This window comes from Leucoraja erinacea, chromosome 7, assembly GCF_028641065.1.
Source record: "Leucoraja erinacea ecotype New England chromosome 7, Leri_hhj_1, whole genome shotgun sequence".
In the NCBI taxonomy this organism is placed as follows: Eukaryota; Metazoa; Chordata; class Chondrichthyes; order Rajiformes; family Rajidae; genus Leucoraja; species Leucoraja erinaceus.
Genome location: NC_073383.1, coordinates 67,889,962 through 67,910,388, shown reverse-complemented (window position 1 = coordinate 67,910,388; position 20,427 = coordinate 67,889,962). Strand labels below are relative to the sequence as shown.

The 20,427-nt window shown below is 40.9% G+C and overlaps 1 protein-coding gene across 1 annotated transcript in view; it reads left to right on the top strand.

Annotated features, from left to right (window-relative positions):
- Positions 1–655: 655 nt before the first annotated feature.
- The window catches only part of neb (nebulin), a 229,493-nt gene continuing 209,721 nt past the window's right edge, over positions 656–20,427 (top strand). Inside the window, 7 exon segments of the mRNA XM_055638822.1 lie at positions 656–954; positions 1,872–1,959; positions 15,632–15,673; positions 15,785–15,814; positions 16,496–16,525; positions 16,625–16,753; positions 18,114–18,221. Coding sequence (XP_055494797.1) covers positions 1,891–1,959; positions 15,632–15,673; positions 15,785–15,814; positions 16,496–16,525; positions 16,625–16,753; positions 18,114–18,221 — 408 coding nt within the window. The 5' untranslated portion in view covers positions 656–954; positions 1,872–1,890.

Sequence of the window (20,427 nt, the reverse complement as noted above, 5' to 3'; positions counted from 1 at the left end):
TCCTATTCTTGTGTGCACTGTAGGATGAAATAATCATTGCCACTACGTTGGTGTTTTGGTTGCTTCTTTGTCATTTTGGTTACTCTAAATTAATGGTACAATGTTAAATAGGATGAGCCATAATGTAGTCTTGAGTTGATGTAAATATTGAGTAGTATTGATGAGAAGTAGCCACTTCATCTGCAATGTATTTTTTCCTACAACACCACTTGTGACTAGAAAAACAGAAAAGGAACAGGAATGATGTTGAAAAGTACTGAAATTGATCAATGCAAATTCTTGTCCTTTCATGATGAGAGGAGATTTAATAGGAATCTGAGGGCCTACTTTTTCCACACAAAGGGTGGTGGATTTATGGAACAAACTGCCAGAGGAGGTAGTTGAGGCAGGTACAATCACAACATTTAAAAGACTGTTGGACAGGTACATGGATACGAAAAGTTTGGAAGGATATGGACCAAACGCAGGCTGGTGAGACTAGTGTAGATGGGGCACCTTGGTGGGCACGAGCAAATTGGGCCGAAGGGCTTGTTTCAAAGCTGTGTGACTATAACTCTATAACTCTCTTAGCAGATGTTAGCGCACTCCGTGGAAGCAGTCAATTACACTTTCTAAGTTTAATAGAGTACATCGCGACTCTGAGGGATTTAAAAGGAGGTCGACTCAGATAGTCATCTGGCCTAGAAGCTTGAATTTGTATTGTCCGAGATCATTCAAGTCTTTGGCCACTGACATTGGTGTCTCTCTGTGGGTTTGCTGAACAGGTGGTTGTTAAAGGGGGTCACTGGATATATTTAGCATCTGAAACCCGAGTAAACCCCTTGCTGATTGGTCTAGTGGTTTGCAGGATAATTTAGACGCTGATGCAGCCCGGAGCTCTTGACCAGCGTTTCTTGGGAGGGGAGCGTTGGGAAGGCTGTAGCTGCTGGGGAAATTTACCTGTAAAAACCACGGGTAAGGTTTAGTTATTTCTGTCTCAATTATGATTAACTGTGCTCTTTGTAAGATGGTGCTGTTTTTTGAAAAATAATTTGCGCTTCAGTTATTTTGTGACATGCCTGCCCTGGATGGACTCATTGGATTTTTTGTTAAATCTCTGTTTAGAATGCAGTGAGCCTTATCTGATCATTTTAGTTTGATTACATTCTTCTGCTGGTCTTTAATCAGTAATGGCTACTGGGGCTGAGTTTGTCGAAGTAAGTTAACCAGGGCCTTGGTTATATTCTTTAGCTATTGGAACATTCAGAAAAAGCTCAACAGCCTGTGTTCCTATATTTAACCATGGGCTCCGCTTGCCTCAGAAGGTATTGCAACTCAGCAAGCTAAACTAAACCATCCAATCCCACAGCAGTATTAACTTATATGATACATAACTCTAGACTGAGTACCAGCTGTTGGAATCCCTCAATGCCTGATCGGGCCAGTTCCCTCCCTTTCTCCCTAACTGAGCAACCCACTGTGCCCTACTGTTGACCTAACAAGCAAATCATTCCTGAAAGTCAAAATTGTGCATCAGCATCAGTGGTGGTTCGCTTGATTTAATGATTTGACGTGAGCCACTAATGTAATTTCTCCCTATTTTTACGGTACTAAATTAAAGATTTGCAGAAACGTAAGGGAATAGATTCCTACAGCAATTGGATAGTGCCTGGTCTCATTTCTGTGAGGTCGACGTTTATACTTAACCGCTGACGTCTAGCAAGTATTTTTGTTCATGGTATGTCTGCCGTTGGCTATATGTCTTCCTAGATCTGTATGTTGGGCTCCTCCAAACTCGGTATTTGAGGATACTATTGCGGACTCCATAGAAATAAATGCCACTCGTTTCTCCAATATTTTGTCCCATGCATTTTTTTTTACATCTGGTTTAGAATCTGACAGACAGTAAAAATGGAAGATGAGGACGAATATGAGGAATATGAAGAATATGAAGAGTATGAAGTGGAAGAGACTGTAACGGTAAGGATGGAATACCATACAGAAGTGTAATTTTCTGGAAATAAATCAATAAATTCATTCTCGCAATGCAAAGTTATCTTAATAGCAAGCACTTAAAACTAATTGCCTCTGATCCACTTTACTAATAATTGTAGGCAGATTGTTTTCAAAATCTCAATAAAACATCACGGTAATTTTTTTTTAAAATTGCAGTAGAAACCAATTTTTTGGCCCACTGATTTATCAAGCAGTCATTCATATTTGGCAGCTGAAAGTAGTTAGTGGCCTCATGAAATCAATCCACAGCAGACAAATGTGTCCAAAAATTAACTAACAAAATGATCCTGTTACATTTACACTAAATTATCTTTTTTAAATCTTCATTAACCAAATTTGTGTGTGTAGGCAACTCTTAAGTTGAAGCATGCATTTTACATTGAAAAGTTAATCATCTGCCTAACTCACTTAGTGAGGAATTTAAAGCACTCATTGGAAAAAATATCCAATTACTTTGGTCATGTAAAAATCAAAAAAATAATATTTAAATAAAGAAAATAATTCCTTCTGCCCAAAAACCTAACAAAATATTTCCCTTAAGACATTCTAGTGATAAAATAAAGCACAAAACCAATTTTCAATCTACTTTCTGCGATATAATTTAACGCTATTTTTCCATGTCTGGGACTGCGTTGGGTGTCAGCACTTAGGAAAGGCATGCTGAGTTCACATAAAAATGCAACATCCCAGTTAAAACAGCCTGAAAAGTCAATTCTCAAGCTATTGGTAGAGCAGAATGTGTTCTGAACGATACTTAATAAGAATTGTGCGTAACTAAATTTTCTGGCTAAATTGTTACCCTTCTGGTTTTGGTTTCATCGGTAGCCACCATTTTGAAATGAACAAGAATAGTCCATTATATGCTGAAACATGAATACGGTGTAACTGGCCTCACATCAGTGAAAAGCTTATCTATAATGAATAATTAGCATTGCTGGGAACATTCCACTAAATGTTCATTGTAAAAGTTGCTGGTTATTATTTGTGTTTTGAGCAGTTTCTTGATTTAATTTTGCAATCTTCATAAGTAAAACTTTCTCAATATTTTTGAGCTCATAATTTTCTGTCATTTTGGATTTTTGCTTCATCCCATCTTGTGGATCACTCATTGACTGCGAGAACTAATCCATTAATACCCATTGGAATTGTTCCATCTGTTTAATTATATCACTGCTGTGCGATTCTTGCATTTTTATAGGGGCTGTCAATCCTTGTGAGTTGAAATTCTATTTGATATTCTGCTTTAATGAGAATTCAATTCACAGATAGTATTTAAACACCTCATGGTAACATAAAGCTGTGCTTTATGGAAGGGTAAAAACAGTTTAGCCAGCTGTTCCCATGTTAAGTTTTCAAAGTACTTCAATTCATCATCTGCCTCATTCACTTGGTGAGGAATTTAAAGCAGTCATGGGGGGGAAATCGAATTACTTTGTTTATTTAAAATAAAAAAATCAATAGACAATAGGTGCAGGAGTAGGCCATTTGGCCCTTCGAGCCAGCACCGCCATTAAATGTGATCATGGCTGATCATCCACAATCAGTACCCCATGCCCTGCCTTCTCCCTATATCCCCTGACTCCACTATCTTAAGCCCCTGCCCCACTTTCCCGAGTTACTCACGAATTCCCCCGAGTTTTCCCCTTGATTCAAACTCGGAGATGCCATCCGTAGGTACTTGGGGCTATTTTTTTTACTCGTGGACATTTATCAATATGCAAAAAAACGTCCCGACTTACCTGTTTAAGAAGGAACTGCAGATGCTGGAAAATCGAAGGTACACAAAAGAAGAGTTTCGGCCCGAAACGTTGCCTATTTCCTTAGCTCCATAGATGCTGCTGCACCCGCTGAGTTTCTCCAGCATTTTTGTGTACCTCCCAACTTACCTGATGCCCTGAGTACCTATGGCTGGCAGTACGAGTCGCTACGAAATATCTACGGACTCCTACGGCATCCTACGGACTCGCTACGGACATTCCCCGAGTTTGAATCAAGCGGAAAACTCGGGAGAATTCATGAGTAACTCCGGAAAGTAGGACATGGGCTTAACTCCCTCTTGAAAGCATCCAGAGAACCGGCCACCACCGCCCTATGAGGCAGAGTATTCCACAGACTCACAACTCTCTGGTTGAAAAAGTATTTCCTCATCTCTGTTCAAATGGCTTATTCTTAAACTGTGGCCCCTGGTTCCAGACTCCATCAACATCGGGAACATGTTTCCTGCTGATTATTTATAAACTGGGATACTATTATTATGTTGTTAATGTGAGATAAATCTGCTGTCTTTTAGACTGTCTTATTGTATAGAATAATCTCAATTCATTCCATTCTGCATGCATGTTTAACTGTGCTGTAACTAAATGAAGGTGTCATGCACCAGATCTATGTCTCTATTGCATTCTGTGCTAATGGTAGTTGGTCATCGGCTGGTCTTCCACACTCTTGTTACTAATCTCTCACAATCTGCTTCCCAAATTCATCCTCCATTATTCAAACATTCATCCAAGCCATTTTGTGTTAAAGTCTATGAAATGGGCAATAATACTTTGCGTGGTTAAAACATTAATTCAAAGATCACTGCAAAGAATTGTTTTTTCAAACAGGCCTTATTTGTTTTATTTTGACATTGTTTTCTTGATAATGTCCAAGTTCCAGCTCTGGAGAGAGTCCATGCAGTATTTAAATTTGAAATGTTAGGTTGTTATACTGCGTCACCTACAAAAATGACTGGTGATTCTAGTCTAGTGCAGGAAATAGAAGTGATCCTCAGGCTGGTTGCAATGAGCTAAACCTACATGAATAGACCAGGGCACACAATAACAGGTTCAAAATGTATGATGTGAATCAGGTAACACTATAGGGTTTGCGAAAGGTCATCTGAGCAGTTTATTCATGTAACCTAATATTGCTATTGACATCATGATAAAGCTATGGTAGCTGGAGATGATTTTGATGGCATGTGGAATAAATCCAAATATCATTCACCATGACCACAGTAGAACCTGGGAATTTAAAATCTTTAATTTAATTAAATGTAACTAATTATTTTATAAAATAAGTGTTTTTTTTCTTGCAACTCTCGCATACTAAAATGTGTTTGATTGGGTTGCGTCTGAACTGGAGGCATTACTAGAGTAATGCCTACTTTGACAAAGCACTCCTCAATTAGTCTAGCACTTTGTATCTTCTTTTTTCTAAACCAGCATCTGCAGCTCTGAAGAAGGATCTCGACCCGAAACCTCATCCATTCTTTCTCTCCAGAGATGCTGCCCGTCCCGCTGAGTTACTCCAGCATTTTGTGTCTATCTTCCATTTAAACCAGCATCCGCAGTTCCTTCCTACGCATCTGCAGTTCCTTGTTTACCTGCAAGAATATTGGTTCCTTGCAGGGAACCAAGGAACTCCAGATGCTGACTTACAAAAAAAAAAAGACACAAAGTGCTGGAGTAACTGAGGAGAGCCTCTTCATAGTAGGCATTGCTCTAACACTTTGTAAGGTGGTTTATTACTACTACTCAGGAGCATTTAAACAAGAGTGGCAGGAGGATTGGAACCAGAGCAGCTTGTGGAGGGATTGAGGGAAAGGCAAAAGTTAGGCTAAGTACGTCTGAAAGGAAGAACAGACAGGGACAGGTTAATGAGTGTAGAGAGACCGATAGGCATAATTATTTCAATATGAGGAATATTATGTATAAAGCGGATGAACTTAGAGCCTGGATCAGTGCATGGAGCTATGATTTTGCGGGTCATTACAAAAGACTAGATTGTGAGAGGGACAGGACTGGGAGCTCAAAGTTCTGGAGATTTGATGCTTCTAATGTAATAGAGAGGGAGGTAAAGAGGCAGAGCAGTTCCATTACTAATCAGGGACATTTCACAGCTGCAGTCAGAGAGGACATACTAGAGGGTTCATCCACTGAGGCAACATGAGTCGAACTCAAAATTAAGACGGGTGCAATCACTCTGAGAAGGGTATACTACAGGTCTCCCAGTAGCCAGCAGAAATCAGAGGAACAAGTGCATATACAGATTATGAAAAGGTGTAAAAACAAAAGGCTGTTTTAAGGTTGTTCACCAATATTGACTGGGATGCCCTTAGTGCAAGAGGTTTAGATGGGGCACCTAATTATTAGGTGAATTCTTGAGGGCTTCTTGCAACTGTATAAAACTTTGGTCAGGCCACATTTGGAGTATTGTGTGCTATTCTGGTTGCCTCAGAACAGGAAGGATGTGGAGACTATGGAGAGAGTGCAAATAAAAATTGCTGGGATATTGCTGAGAAATTTCTTTTTCACTCAGAGAGTGGTGAATCTCTGGAATTCTCTGCCACAGAAGGTAGTTGAGGCCAGCTCATTGGCTATATTTAAGAGGGAGTTAGATGTGGCCGAATGGCCAACACCTGCACCTATTTTCCTATGTTTCTATTAGAAAGCATTTCCTATGAGGAGAGGTTGAACATTTAAGTTGTTTTCTCTGGAATGTTGGAGGCTGAGAAGAGACCTAAGAAATGTTTATAAAGTTATGAGAGGCATAGATGATGTAGGCAATCAGAATATTTTTTTCCCCCCAGGGTAAAAATTTCAAATACTAGAGCTTAAAAGTGAAGTGGTAAATTTAAAGGAGATGTGCAGGATATTGTCTTTGTTTTACACAGAGAGTGGTAGGTACCTGCAATGAGCTGCCAGGGGCAGTGGTGGTGGAAGCAAATGCTATTGTGTTGTGTAAGAGGCTTTTAAATAGGCACATGAACATGCAGAGAATGGAGGGATATGTGCAGGCAGAAGGGTCTAGATTAATTTGGCATCATGAACAGCACAGAGATCATAGGCTGAATGGCCTTCTGCACTGTACTATTCTATGTTCTGAAACAATTTTACATAGATATGCCGTAGGCCTAGTTTTGACCAGCTTTACAATTTGTTTTTTTATCCTAGAGTGTGGTCCAATTGTTTTAGGTTCCCTTCTCTCTTTCATTGTTTGTCCAGCATTTGTTTCCCTCAAGTAACTGAGGTATTCAGAACCCTGTCTCTTTTTTTTTAGTTCATTTCAGATTCTACCCCAGTAATTGACAGAAAATTGCTTCTGTTGGTTTCCCTCTGTTCTTTCTAGACATGTAACACAACTTCAGCAAGGCAAATCAATTCCCTGTAAATAAGGGCTCGTTTTTATGCAGAGATTTGTAAAGCTAAATCCTTTCGATGATGAAGGAGAGCTTTAATAGAGGTTTTCAAAATTATCAAGCATTTTTACAAAGGATGAGAGTGGCATGTCAGTAACCAAAGGAATATGATGTAGGATAATGAGAAAAAGAATCATAGGAGGAATGAGAGAGTGTGTTAGGAATGAACTGCAGATGCTGGTTTAAACCGAGGAGAGACACAAAAAGCTGGAGTAATTCAGCAGTATCTCTGGAGAAAAGGAATGGGTGACGTTTCAAATCAAGACCCTTCTTCAGAATCAGAGAGTTGTTGTTTGTCATTATCCAGAAAAGGTCGTGGAACCAGATTTAATAATAAGTTGAAAAGGGCAAAATAAAATAAAGCATTTGGTAAGTAGCCAAGGAGAGTAATGATAATCATTTAGATGTTTCAAGGTGTCAGCATCAAGGATCACAAGGGGCCTAATGTCCTTGGCTGTAAAATTGTGTAAATGCTTCCCTGCAATGAGTACTGTGCACATTTCTCTGCTGGATTCCAGACCAGTGATATTTGTGTGTGTTAGATATGAGGTGTGTAGGAAAGAACTTCAGATGTTGGTTTAAATCAAAGGTAGACACTAAATGCTGGAGTAACTCAGCGGGACAGGCAACATCTCTGGAGAAAAGGAATGGGTGACGTTTCGGGTCGAGACCCTTCTTCAGACTGATGTCAGTGGAGTGGGCGGGACAGAAATAGAATGTAGTTGGAGACAGTAAGACTGGTGGGAGAACTGGGAATGGGGAGGAGATGGAGAGAGATGGAAAGCAAGGGATATTTGAAGTTAGAGGAGTTAATGTTCATACCGCTGGGGTGTAAGCTACCTCAGCGAAATATGAGGTGCTTTTCCTCCAATTTGAACTGGGCCTCACTCTGAAAATGGAGGAGGCCCAGGACAGAAAGGTCAGATTGGGAATGGGAGGGGGAGTTAAAGTGCTGAGCAACCGGGAGATCAGGTAGGTTAAGGCGGACTGAGTGGGGGTGTTCAGCGAAATGATCGCCGAGCCTGCGCTTGATTTCGCCGATGTACAGGAGTTGACACCTGGAACAGCAGATACAGTAGATGAGGTTGGAGGAGGTGCCTCACCTGAAAAGACAGTCGGGGTCTTTGGATGGAGTCAAGGGGGGAGGTAAAGGGACAGCTGTTGAGCAGATATGAGGTTCGGGGGAGGAAGTCTGCCATCCTCACCTGGTTTGTGCTACATGCACCTCCCAAACCGTCCCAATGCGACTGATTTTTAAAAGGTTCATCAATCCACCCACAACTTCTCAAGGGTAATTAGCAACAGACCAAAATGTCTGGCCTTGGCAGTGGTGTTCAGACACTGAAAAAAGAAAAAGTTAAAAAAAATCTCAGATGCCGACCGGTAAACCATTGAAAACTGCAGGAGAAGAAAAAGACAATAATTTAAAATTTTCCACTGCCAGTGGATGTCCCAATGTGCTTCAAACCAACAGATTACATTTGAGAAGTAGTCAGTGTTGCATTGTAGGAAATGCAGCAGCTAATTGGTGCATAAAACGCTCCCACGAACCACTCTGAAATGATGAGCAGGTGATTTATTTTTATATTGTTTGCTGAGGAATCATTACTGGCAGAACATTCCACCGTCCTTGTTCAGATACTGTCAGGAAGACGTTATTATCCAGCTGAAGAGAAGGTGATGTTTTAACATTGCAGGGTCCCAACCCGAAATGTCATCTGTCCATTCCCTGCACAGATTCTGTCTGGCCCACTGAGTTCCTCCAGCACAGGCGTTTTAGACTTTAGAGATACAGCGTGGAATCACCGAGTCCACACTGACCAGCGATCACCCTGTGCATTAGCACTATCCTACACACTAGGGTCAGTTTACAATGTTACTGAACCTAACTAACTTCCAAACCTGCACGCCTATGGAGTGTGGGAGGAAACTGGAGCACCCGGAGATAATCTATGCAGTCTTAGAGAGAAGTATAAACTCCGTACAGACAGCATCCGTAATCAGAATTGAACCCGGGTCCCTGGAGTTGTAATGCCCCTGTCCCACTTAGGAGACCTGAACGGAAACCTCTGGAGACTTTGGGCCCCACCCAAGGTTTCCGTGCGGTTCCCGGAGGTTCCCAGAGGTTTTTGTCAGTCTCCCTACCTGCTTCCACTACCTGCAACCTCCGGCAACCACCTGCAACCTCCGGGAACCGCATGGAAACCTTGGGTGGGGCCCAAAGTCTCCAGAGGTTTCCGTACAGGTCTCCTAAGTGGGACAGGGGCATAAGGCAGCAACTCCACTGCTGCGCCACTGTGCCCTCCTAATTTTGCAACATTGAAATGTCAGCATTGATTGTATGTTCAAATATTAAAATGTTGACTTATCGCATAACTATTACCTAGACGCAAGAATACAATGATAGACGTCTGCATTGGCACATCTAGAGATTGGTAATTAATATCCCCGATAAAGCTGTTCAAAACACTCACTGATATTTATCCTCTACAGAACAGTATTTTTGATCTCATTTAGTAACTATGGCCCATCTTATTTCACACAAAGGTGAAAGGAAAAGAGCATTCCAAGACAATGAAGAAAGTGTGTAGGTCTGGGCATAGTTCCATTTCTCTTGTTGAGAAGTACAACAATCTGAACGTTTTTCTGCGTGGTTACCATTCCATCATTCATTCCATGATACCATCAACACTCCTTTTCAAGAGTTGACATGATCTCTGCTCCTGGCAAGAGGAAATTTGGAACACTCTTTCCCAGAAAACTATGATGTGAGATCATACCAACATTTTCATTAGAAAAGGATATTAATCCGTATGGAATAAAATAAGAGTGGTCGAATAACAATGTTTTTAACAGAATGGTAGTATAGACTCAAAGGTACATTTCTGCTACTATGTTCCTATGTAAATGGATTCAGTGAAACAGATCTCCTAAGCATAAATTGGAATAAAAATGTTCAGGGGTATTTTAAACTGCAGGATTTTTAATGGACTCACACAGAGCTGGAAAATACCTGGATAAAAAGTGTTACAATTTTGGTTTTGATTTTATGTGGGATTTGCCCCATTGTAGCACTATACTTATGGAGGTGAGGAGATGACAATGGGAAAACAGATTACAGAGATTAAAGAGGTAGCAAAGGTAACTGCCTGTACAGGCATGCATGAAGCAGCAATTTATGTGCGTTCCTTACATGAGCACTGGGCTGAAAGATCAAGTTCGCAAAATTGCATGACAATAAGCTATTGAATGTTTTATAGTTTTTAAAATTATTTTATGATAAAGATCAGAAAGCAGAATTATGCAGCCTGCCGCTGCTGCTTGCTATGCAAAGACTGAAACTGCAGCCATTGTGCTATACAACGTGCGGTTTGCTTATCTTCAATTTACCAGAGTGATCAAAAATGTGAACAAACCCTTTGGTTTTTCCGGATGGAGAACACAGCTGCTGAAAGATTAGGGTCTAGGCAGAAGTAAGCAAATTTCTCATGCTTGGATATAGCTTGTGATGATTACTATCTCCATGATAGCTCTCCTGTGAGTAATTCAAACCAGGAATCAATCTGATTTATGCCAATGTACCAACAGCTCGGCAGGAATCCGAGTCATTAGTGAGGACAATTGCCCATGCTACTTGTTCTAACTGTAGCTTGTGCTGGTATTATTGAGAATTATGGGGAGGCACAGAGAGTTGCTGAAAATGTGCATCTTCAGCACTAACTACACTGCACATATGTTATGCATTCACATAGACTAAAGATAGACACCAAATGCTGGAGTAACTCAGCAGGGGCTGGCAGTAAGCATCTCTGGACCGAGACCGAAATGTCACCCACTCCTTCTATCCAGAGATGCTGCCTGTCCCGCTGAGTTACTCCAGCATTTTGTGTCTATCTTCGGGGTAAACCAGCATCTGTAGTTCCTTACAAACTCCAGTACAATGCTACATTATACTCCCACTGAGTTAATAATGAACAGAACAGTCAAAACCTAATTGAGCTCTGTTCCATGAAATCTTGAAGGGAAAATGGCTCCCACCTGGGGGCTCCAATCGCGGAGCCTGCGGACTCGCCATCGTGGAGCTGGCCGACTTCGGAGCGGGGAGAGCTGTGGTGGCGCGCAGCTGCAACCCGACTTCAGAGGTTCAGAGGCTTTGGCCACAGGCCCGGTGGACAGGAACATCGGGAGCTCACAGGTCCCTGGTGGGAGACTGCTTTTCGGAGCTCCCGCAACGGCAACTTCTCCCGCCAGAATCACGGGGTTTAAATGACTCAGAGCGGGGCCTAACATCGCCTCGCGCGGCTTAAATGGTCGCAGGACTTACCATCGCCCGCCGGGGGCTTGAACATTGTGAGCCCCAGTCGCCTCGACGCTGCAGTTGGACTGCTGGAGTTGGACCTGGACGAGAGAAAAATAAAGGGAAGAGATAAGACTTTTGCCTTCCATCACAGTGAGGAGGTGTTGGAGATTCACTGTGATGGATGTTTGTGTAAATTGGGTTAAGTGTGTGTCTTGGTTTTGTCTTGGTTTTTTTGTAATGTCATGACTGCAGGAATGATATTTCGTTCAAACCTTGTCTGTTTGAATGACAATAAAAGGCATTCTATTCTATTCTATTCTATTCTATTCTATTCTATTCTATTCTTAATTGTCAAACATGTCAGGCTCCCTTTGTCCACATTCAACCAAGCAAATGCATGGGACTGTTTCGTTTGAGTTTTGTTTATTGTCACGAGTACCGAGGTACGGTGAAAATCTTTTGTTGCGTGCTATCCAGTCAGCGGAAAGACAATACATGATTACAATCAGTCCATTTACAGGGTATAGATACATGATAAGGGAATAACGCTTAGTTCAAGGTTAGGTCAGCAAAGTCCAATCAAGGAGAGTCCAAGGGTCGCCAATGAGGTAGATGGTAGTTCAGCACTGCCCTCTGGTTTTGATAGGATGATTCAGTTGCCTGATAACAGCTGGGAAGAAACTGTTCCTGAACCTGGTGGCGTGCGCTTTCTTATTTCTGTGCCTTTTGTCTGATGGTAGAGGGGAGAAGAGGGAGAGGCCAGGGTGAAACTAATCCTTTGGTGATCTAATTTGGCATGACAATTCTGCAATGTAGAGAACTGCTTGATTCAACATCACATTTTAATCAAAATTTGGCAGAACAGACTTTGTCCACTTTAGGCACTATTACAGTTGGATTGTTGTCACTTTGAATTGTCTTTACTGAAACATTGTTTTCCAATTTGTCTAATCCTCCTTCCAATTTGGCCTACAATAGATTCATTTGTATCTAGCCTGATATGAATATGGGCATTGTGACCCACTGTATCAATATAGGGATCCTGGAATCTTTCTCCCTACTTTTCCAATGCCTTTTCCATTTTAAATAAGCACATGGATGAGCAAGGAATAGAGGGATACAAGTCGTGTACAGGCAGATGAGATGAAGCTGAAGAGCCTCATATACTTGTGCTGTACTGTTCTATGTTCTATGTTCTTTGACACGTCTTTTTGAACTACTTTTTGGTCTAATTTCAATTTTCTGATCTGAGCATTGATTAATTAGTGTCATCGACTGTAATGACTCAATAAACATTTTGTCTTTCCTATTCTTTAATATCTTGACTGTCCTCCTTTGTTAAGGATACTTGGTAGAACTGACTTAGGTATTTTGTTTACTATTGGGCAACGTTACTGCCATTTTAATGCGCATGTAAATGCACTGATCATTTAGTCATACTTTTGGCTTGAAGTCATTTTGAAGTTTACCATTGATGCTGGTGAACTCTTGTATCAAGCTTTGTTTAGTACTCAACAGGTGCTATGTTCAGTGATGCTGTCCCTGCCTCATATTGCCACAGTGGTCACTGATACTGATGGCTCAAAGTCTTGTTGACACAAAATCAAGTGACACAAAATCAAGTAACATTTATTTTGCATGTCAGGTTGCCAACTGGTATGCACACATTACTTGCTCTACTTTGGGGTAATGGCAGTAATGTTGAGCAGCATAGGGATCAAGGAGAGCTGATGGAAAAGCAAAAGACAAAACCCTGGAAGAACTCAGTGGGCCAGACAGCATCTGCGGAGAGACATGGACAGATGATGTTTCGGGTTGGTACCCTTCTTCAGATTGATGGAGCAGAAAGTTGGGAGAGAAAGTGGTGAGGGGAAGGGACGGGGCATGTGCTAGGTGGATTCAGGTGAAGGCAGATAAATGATAGATGGGTGGAAATAGTAACCAGGGCTGGAGGTAAAGTGGAATGGATAATAAGGCACAGATGTGGGATCTGATAAGATGGAGAGTGAAATGTAGTACCAGAGAGAAATAGTAAGTGGAAGACAATGGGCGAGTGGGCTGAGAGAAAAACGGGAGGAGAAAGGAAAATGAGTGACTCAATCGGAAGGGGTGGGAGATGAGCGGTTGGAGGAGGGGAAAGGAATTGGGTGATGGGTGCAGCGGGAGTAGAAAGAAAGTTCTAGAAAGTTCTAAAAAGAAAGAAATGTAGGGGGTGGGATTTCCCAATTTCAGTGTTCATGCTGTTGGGTTATAGGTTGCTCAAGTAGAACATGCAGTGCTGTTCTTCCATTTTGTGCGTGGCAGTTGTGGAACCCGTGGACAGACAGCACAGGTTCGTTTAGGAATGGAAAAGGGAATTAAAATAGAAACATAGAAAATAGGTGCAGGAGGAGGCCATTTGGCCCTTTGAGCCTGCACCGCCATTCAATATGATCATGGCTGATCATCCAACTCGGTATCCTGTACCTGCCTTCTCTCCATATACCATGATCCCTTTAGCCACAAGGGCCACATCTAACTCCCTCTTAAAGATAGCCAATGAACTGGCCTCAACTACCTTCTGTGGCAGAGAATTCCACAGAATGAACTGATAGAAGATGTCTACTGTGCAAGTGCAGATAAATTATACATTTACACTGAGTCTATGCTAAGGCACATTTCTAGTCTCATATTGCAGCTTAAAAGAAGCATGGTTAGTTAAACAAATCTGAATCAGGATCTAGAATTTAATTGAAATAATTTCAAGTTTGGAATCAGTGATCTGCTGAAAATAGTCTGGACAAAAAGCAAATGGATGGATTTGAAACCCAGTAAGTTTCCCTGTCACAATATAAATATGGGGAATTCCACATCATAGCAAATTCCAATGCTCTTAGTCCAAATGATTAATGTTGGTTCACCTGGTAATTTTGGATAATATGGTGCTGCAATTGCTCAAACTTTATGATAACTGCAAACAATTTCATACGTTTTTCTCCGGTGTCACCCTGTAACATGGTGGGAACTGCATTCAGTAAGTATCCGCCTGGTGGAAGGTTGACCCATGGATGTTTAAATAGATTGTTCAATGCTTTTGGATGCTCTGTTTGGTCATGATGCATGGTATGTCTGATGCGCGCAGCATTTACTACTTTGCAGTAATCAGCAAGGTTAATAACATGAGATGCAGGATCTCGTTAGGGTCTAAGATTCCAGCTTATGATTGCAGTAACTGTACAATTAGGACGGGATTTATTGTTGTGAGCTCTTCACAATGTTGACAGGAAGCTTCCGTTTTCATTAATTCCTCTTACTTGAAGAAGGGCACTTGCCTACAACAGCATCTCAATGCTACAGAAAATATATTTTTAGAAAAGTGTGGTCTTTAAAGCTGGAAGAATTGCAAATCAATTAACATGTTTATCGAAAAATAAACATCTGGTGTAGAATAAAAAGTGCTATTCTCGCTGCTTGTGTAGGAAGAAACTGCAGATGCTGGTTTAAAGTAAACATAGACACAAAAAACTGGAGTAACTCTCGATGTCACCTGTTCCTTTTCTTCAGAGATGCTGTGTGACCCACTGAGTTACTCCAGTTTTTTGTGTCTATCTTTTCTTGCTAGACATCTCCTGAATATTTATTTTGCATGTTCTGTTTATTTTAATGTTAGCAAAGCTTTGTGCTTGCTAATGAATGTTGCTATCTGCACCAAAGTAAAGCAATTGTTCTATTGAATGTTTTGTAGCAGACTTGATACTGCATGGCAACTTTAAGCAGATCAATGCAGACTCAGCAAAATTACCACATGTAAATGTTGCTGGTGAAAACGTGACACCTTTAATTTAGTTCTTCAATTAACATTCTCCTTTCCCACAAGGTCCCAGAATCACATACCATCATTCGAAAGGTGAGAACGATAATGAAGTTAAATAATTTGCAAATATTGGAGGGTGCTTGTCTCAATTTGTAGAATTAGTTCTTGTTTTATTGCATATCTTGCGACACATTTATAGCTTCTGAGTGATATTTTGTTTCCTATGAGACTTCAGCCACAAATTAGTATGCACGAGGTGAGAACAATAATTGGGAAATATTACTGTACATTGTTAAATGAGATTGAGTAAGAGAGTCGTTTTTTATAAGCTATTGAATAGCCAATTTGTCTGATTTTCCACTAGGGCTCAGGACCTCAAACAATTATTCGGGAGGTGAGAACAGAGGTAAGGATAACTGGAGAAACATTTAATAAAAGGAAAGAAAACATCCAGTGTGATGACACCAAATGCAATGATTTATTCAGTCTCTAAATTATTGCTTTTCTTTCCTCCAAGTATTCGGAACCACGAACGGTCATTCGAGAGGTGAGAACAAGATAATTGGGAATACTTGGTGATGAATTTGTTTATAGGGGAATGCCCACATTCTTGGCTTGGCTCGCCAAGTACACATACTAGCACACACTGGGGCCCAAGATGTCACATGTAATAGAATCTCTCCACAATTATGGAGGTAGCCTTGAGGAACAGGTCTCGTAGATTACAGAGAGGATGGTTGGTGGTGTTACTGGTGGGGATGCCTGATCAAAGGAATTTGGAAAGCAGAGAGTAGATGGAACCTTGGGGAAAGATTGGAAGGGCGGGATGTGGAGAGATGGGTGAAACTTGGGTGATGGGAGACCATCCATGAGAGATCATGAGTTGAGGCCATTGGGACTCCAAGACACCTACGAAGACGAATACCTGGAGGATGATATACTCCTTGGCTCCAGTGGTGGTCCAGGTAAGGTCAGGTCTTTTAGTTAATATTGCAGCAAGGCTAAGCACTTGATGTGGGTGCACATGCCCAACAGCCTCAATGTGCCGTGGAGTAACGTGCATGGAGTGATGATAACCACTTGCGCCCTCATTCCTCTGCTCTAACTTCTTTCAAATCAAAGAAGTTTGAGCATTCTTGGTTTATAGTTATAGAATTAATTCCGTGTGCTGTGGAAAATCTGGCCATCCATTCAGCTCCTAAACTGGTGTGTTTTTTTTTCCAATCAGGTCTCAGGGCCCCAGACAATCATTCGGGAGGTGAGAACAATGTCAAGTCAAGTGAAGGGAGAATATTTGGCGTGGAGCGATTCACTTGTTCTTGAGGAAGAACTAATTCTGTTTCATTCACTTTTTAAGGTTCACCATGAACAATCTGACTCGGGGCTGCCTGTCCGGAAAACGAAAAAGAAAAAGAAGGTTGACACGTCAATGTATATGACCCCTTACCTGGAACACAGTGAAAAGATGAAGGATCTATTCAGTTCGGTATGAAATATGTATCCATTTAGTGGCACTGCATGTTTTTCTTCAATGGTCAATCCATCTGACACCTTGTTGAGGAGAGCTTCCTTCACCTGTGTGTTATGGCAATGCCTGATGAGGGCATTACATCTAAGCCCTGGAGAATCATTATCTATATATTTTTTAAGGTTTAATTGTTTAATTAAATGAATACTGTAATTAAAATTACAACGATCGTGAAGATGCAAGACCTTTGCAAGCATTTGGGGCGTTTTACAGGTTTAATAGTTGGCGAAGACTGATAATGATCTCTTTTATAGGTATGTTACAAAACCTCTACCTGAATCGTGGCTGAGCATCTGCCCCACCCCTTGTGTGTGATTTTGGCGCTGTTTGGAGGGGGCGGGTTTAAAACGCGATTTTTACTAGGCTGTTCCAATCGCAGATGTTCAGCCTAGTAAATCATTAACGGAGAATCGCTGTAACACCCGGTCGCAAAAGCTATTATTAGTTTTATAGGTCTCGAATAATAGATATAATAGTTTTAAAAGCTCTCGTTCACTCCGCAACCTCTCGCAGCCCCAGGGTTTTATAAAGCAAACTATTAAAGGTATGTACCTACTCATTTTTAGGTCAATTAAAACTGGGGCATATATATAACCAGTTCTGTATATTCAAGTAACTTATCTAGTAGCGCCTTTTAGTAGTTTTCATTTTACGGGCTTTTTATTTATCCCGCAGTATTTTCTTTTTATGTTTTTCTAATATTGCATTTTTGAGGGCACTAATCCAGCGCGATGTCAACGTTCTAAACCAGCACGTTCCACATGAATAAATGTTCCATCACTAGAACAGCCGATTTAAAAGGCTGGCACAGTGGCATAGGAGCATTTACAGTGCTGGATTTTGACAGCAACGGGTTGAACACTAAATTCCTTCCATTTGGCCTATAAATTAATGTAGGTAAATTAGATATAAAAATCATGTTATATTGTGAATTATTTGTGGGAATATCACTTGGACACTTAGGCTATTTAAAAATGTTCAATCTTCTTGGCATGTTATTGCCCCCTTAAGAAGATGGGCTTTTCAGGACTATCCAATTGATCACCTTGCTTTTTTCATCATCATAATGTCCATTGAAAATCATCATAGGGAACAAGATGCTAATTACCCAGAGTATGAAAATGGCCGTTGGCTAAACTTTGTTTTGAATACTTGGGGTTCCAGATATGAACCTGGCAAACCAGGTGAGGGATTTGGTGTCAAATTAAACTTATTAGTTATGCTTTATCTGATGGGATAACACAGGTTGCAGACTTGATTTTTGAAAATCTCAAAAATTTATTTGATAAATTTGGCTTAACATTGCTATCTTTTACAGAACAAATACAAGGAGCAATTTGAAAGCGAGAAAGGGAAACCTTACGCTGTCACTTCCGACACACCGGAATTAAGGAGAATTCGCAAGGTTCAGCAACAGCTCAGTGAGGTAGGAAACTGGTTAATATTGTTGGTTGGTGGCATGGGCCATCACACATCCACGGCCCTCAGCTTCAGTACCAGCTCTCCACAGGGCTGCGTGCTGAGCCCCCTGCTTTACACCATCTACACATATGACTGCACCCCCGCCCACCACAGTAACACCATTGTCAAATTCGCGGATGACACCACGGTGGTGGGGCTCATCTCCGGGGGGGACGAGTACGCCTACAGGGATGAAGTGGAGCAGCTGACAGTGTGGTGTGGAGAGAATAACCTGCTCCTCAACACCTCAAAGACCAAGGAGCTCATAATAGACTTCAGGAAGAAGAAAACGGACATTACACCATTAATCATCAGAGGGGACTGTGTGGAGAGGGTGGCGGATTTCCGCTTCCTGGGAATCCACATTGAGGAGGACCTGACATGGAGCGTGAACAACTGCGCTGCTGAAAAAGGTCCAGCAGAGACTGCACTTCCTGAGGGTGCTCAGGAAGAACAACATCGCTCAGAGACTGCTGCTGTCCTTTTATCGGTGCTCCATAGAGAGCATCCTAACATACGGTGTATGCATGTGGTACACCAGCTGCACAGCGACTCAGAGGAAAGCGCTCCAGAGGACCATTGACAACGCCCAGAAGATTGTCGGCTGCCCTCTCCTCACCTTGGAGGACCTACACAGTTCCCACTGTCTCAAGAAATCCCAGAACATTATAAAGGACATTTCCCACCCCGGACACTCCCTGTTTGAACTGTTGCCGTCAGGCAGACGGTACAGATCAATGAGGACAAGGACAAACAGACTCAAAAACATTTTTTATCCCACAGCAATAACTACACTTAATATAGCCACCAAATGAGCTACATACCAAATGGATTGTGCAATCAACAGAAGAATGTATGGTTGTGTGTTTATGCTTGTTTTTTTCATGTTATTTATTTTAGTTGTTTATTTCAGATATTCTCTTTTACGTATCGTTAGCTTTTAGACAATGTGTGAATGGTGCACTGACTGGTTGGCATTTTTAATTTTGTTGTACATGTTTACATGTTATAATGACAATAAAGAACCTATCCTATCCTATGATCCTATGATCCACTGAAGAATGTAACACATAATTAATCCATATATTGTACAAAAAATTGGATATTCAAAACTTGCGTTAATTTAATTCCTTTATTTCTCCTCCTCTGCTACTCCAAAACAGATTAATCTTTTAATCTTTTATTCATTCTGGTACTAGCACTAAATTACTATCTGTTAGACCTGCAATGACAATGAGGCCAAATCCCTAGCCAAGAATAAATCTAAAATGTTTTGGAAAGATTCTTTCTCTAATTAATTTGATTCAATATTTATTCCTCCATATAACAATAGCAGAAACAATATCACAAATGCAATGGCAGAAGGGCTATTTAAATTTGTTTTTGCTTTTTTTGAGATCTGGCATTAATGACATGGCCAACATTTGTTGTCATTTGTGATTATCCTTGAGAACGTGATGGTGAGCTGCTTTCATGGAGTCATGGAGTCATAGCATGTTCAGAATAACACTGAGAAACAAATAAAAAATAATAATGGTCAGCATGAATTAGAAAAAAATAAGATCAGACTTTGTGAGCCTTTTTAGATCCGTTGACACAGTGAGAGAACGTAATGAGTCTGCAGTCGTAGGTATAGTATATCTGGATTATTAGAAAATATTCACCATAGGCTCATAATAAAGCATGGGATGTGTGAAGTCGGGGATAAAGGTTGCATGAACCTTAGAAATGACAGATTGTGGAATGGCTTCCAGCTCCCTCTCTTAATGTTATAGGAAGGAAATATACATTTGTATCCATAACTTTACATCTCACATTTAAGTTTTGAACAATTATTTGGAGGGAGGCTTAATCTTGCCTCATCCAGAATGAAATTTTGGGAAGGAATCTCAAACTGAGTATAAAACAGAAAGCATAGAAGTGTGGTGAAAGGTGATTACAGATGCCAGCAGAAAGTAGGAAGTTGCATTTCACAGAAATAACATTGGGGCCACTGTTAAAAATCAATGATTTGGCTTGGGGTTTGGAAGTTCCATTCTCAAAATTGTGGGCGATACTAAACATTGGATTGCAATGATTATGAGGAAAAAATGCAGAAGGAGATGAATAATTTCATTTAATGGACTTAGAATGTTTTCTGGCACCTGGAGGGCATCACTATAAAAGACCTC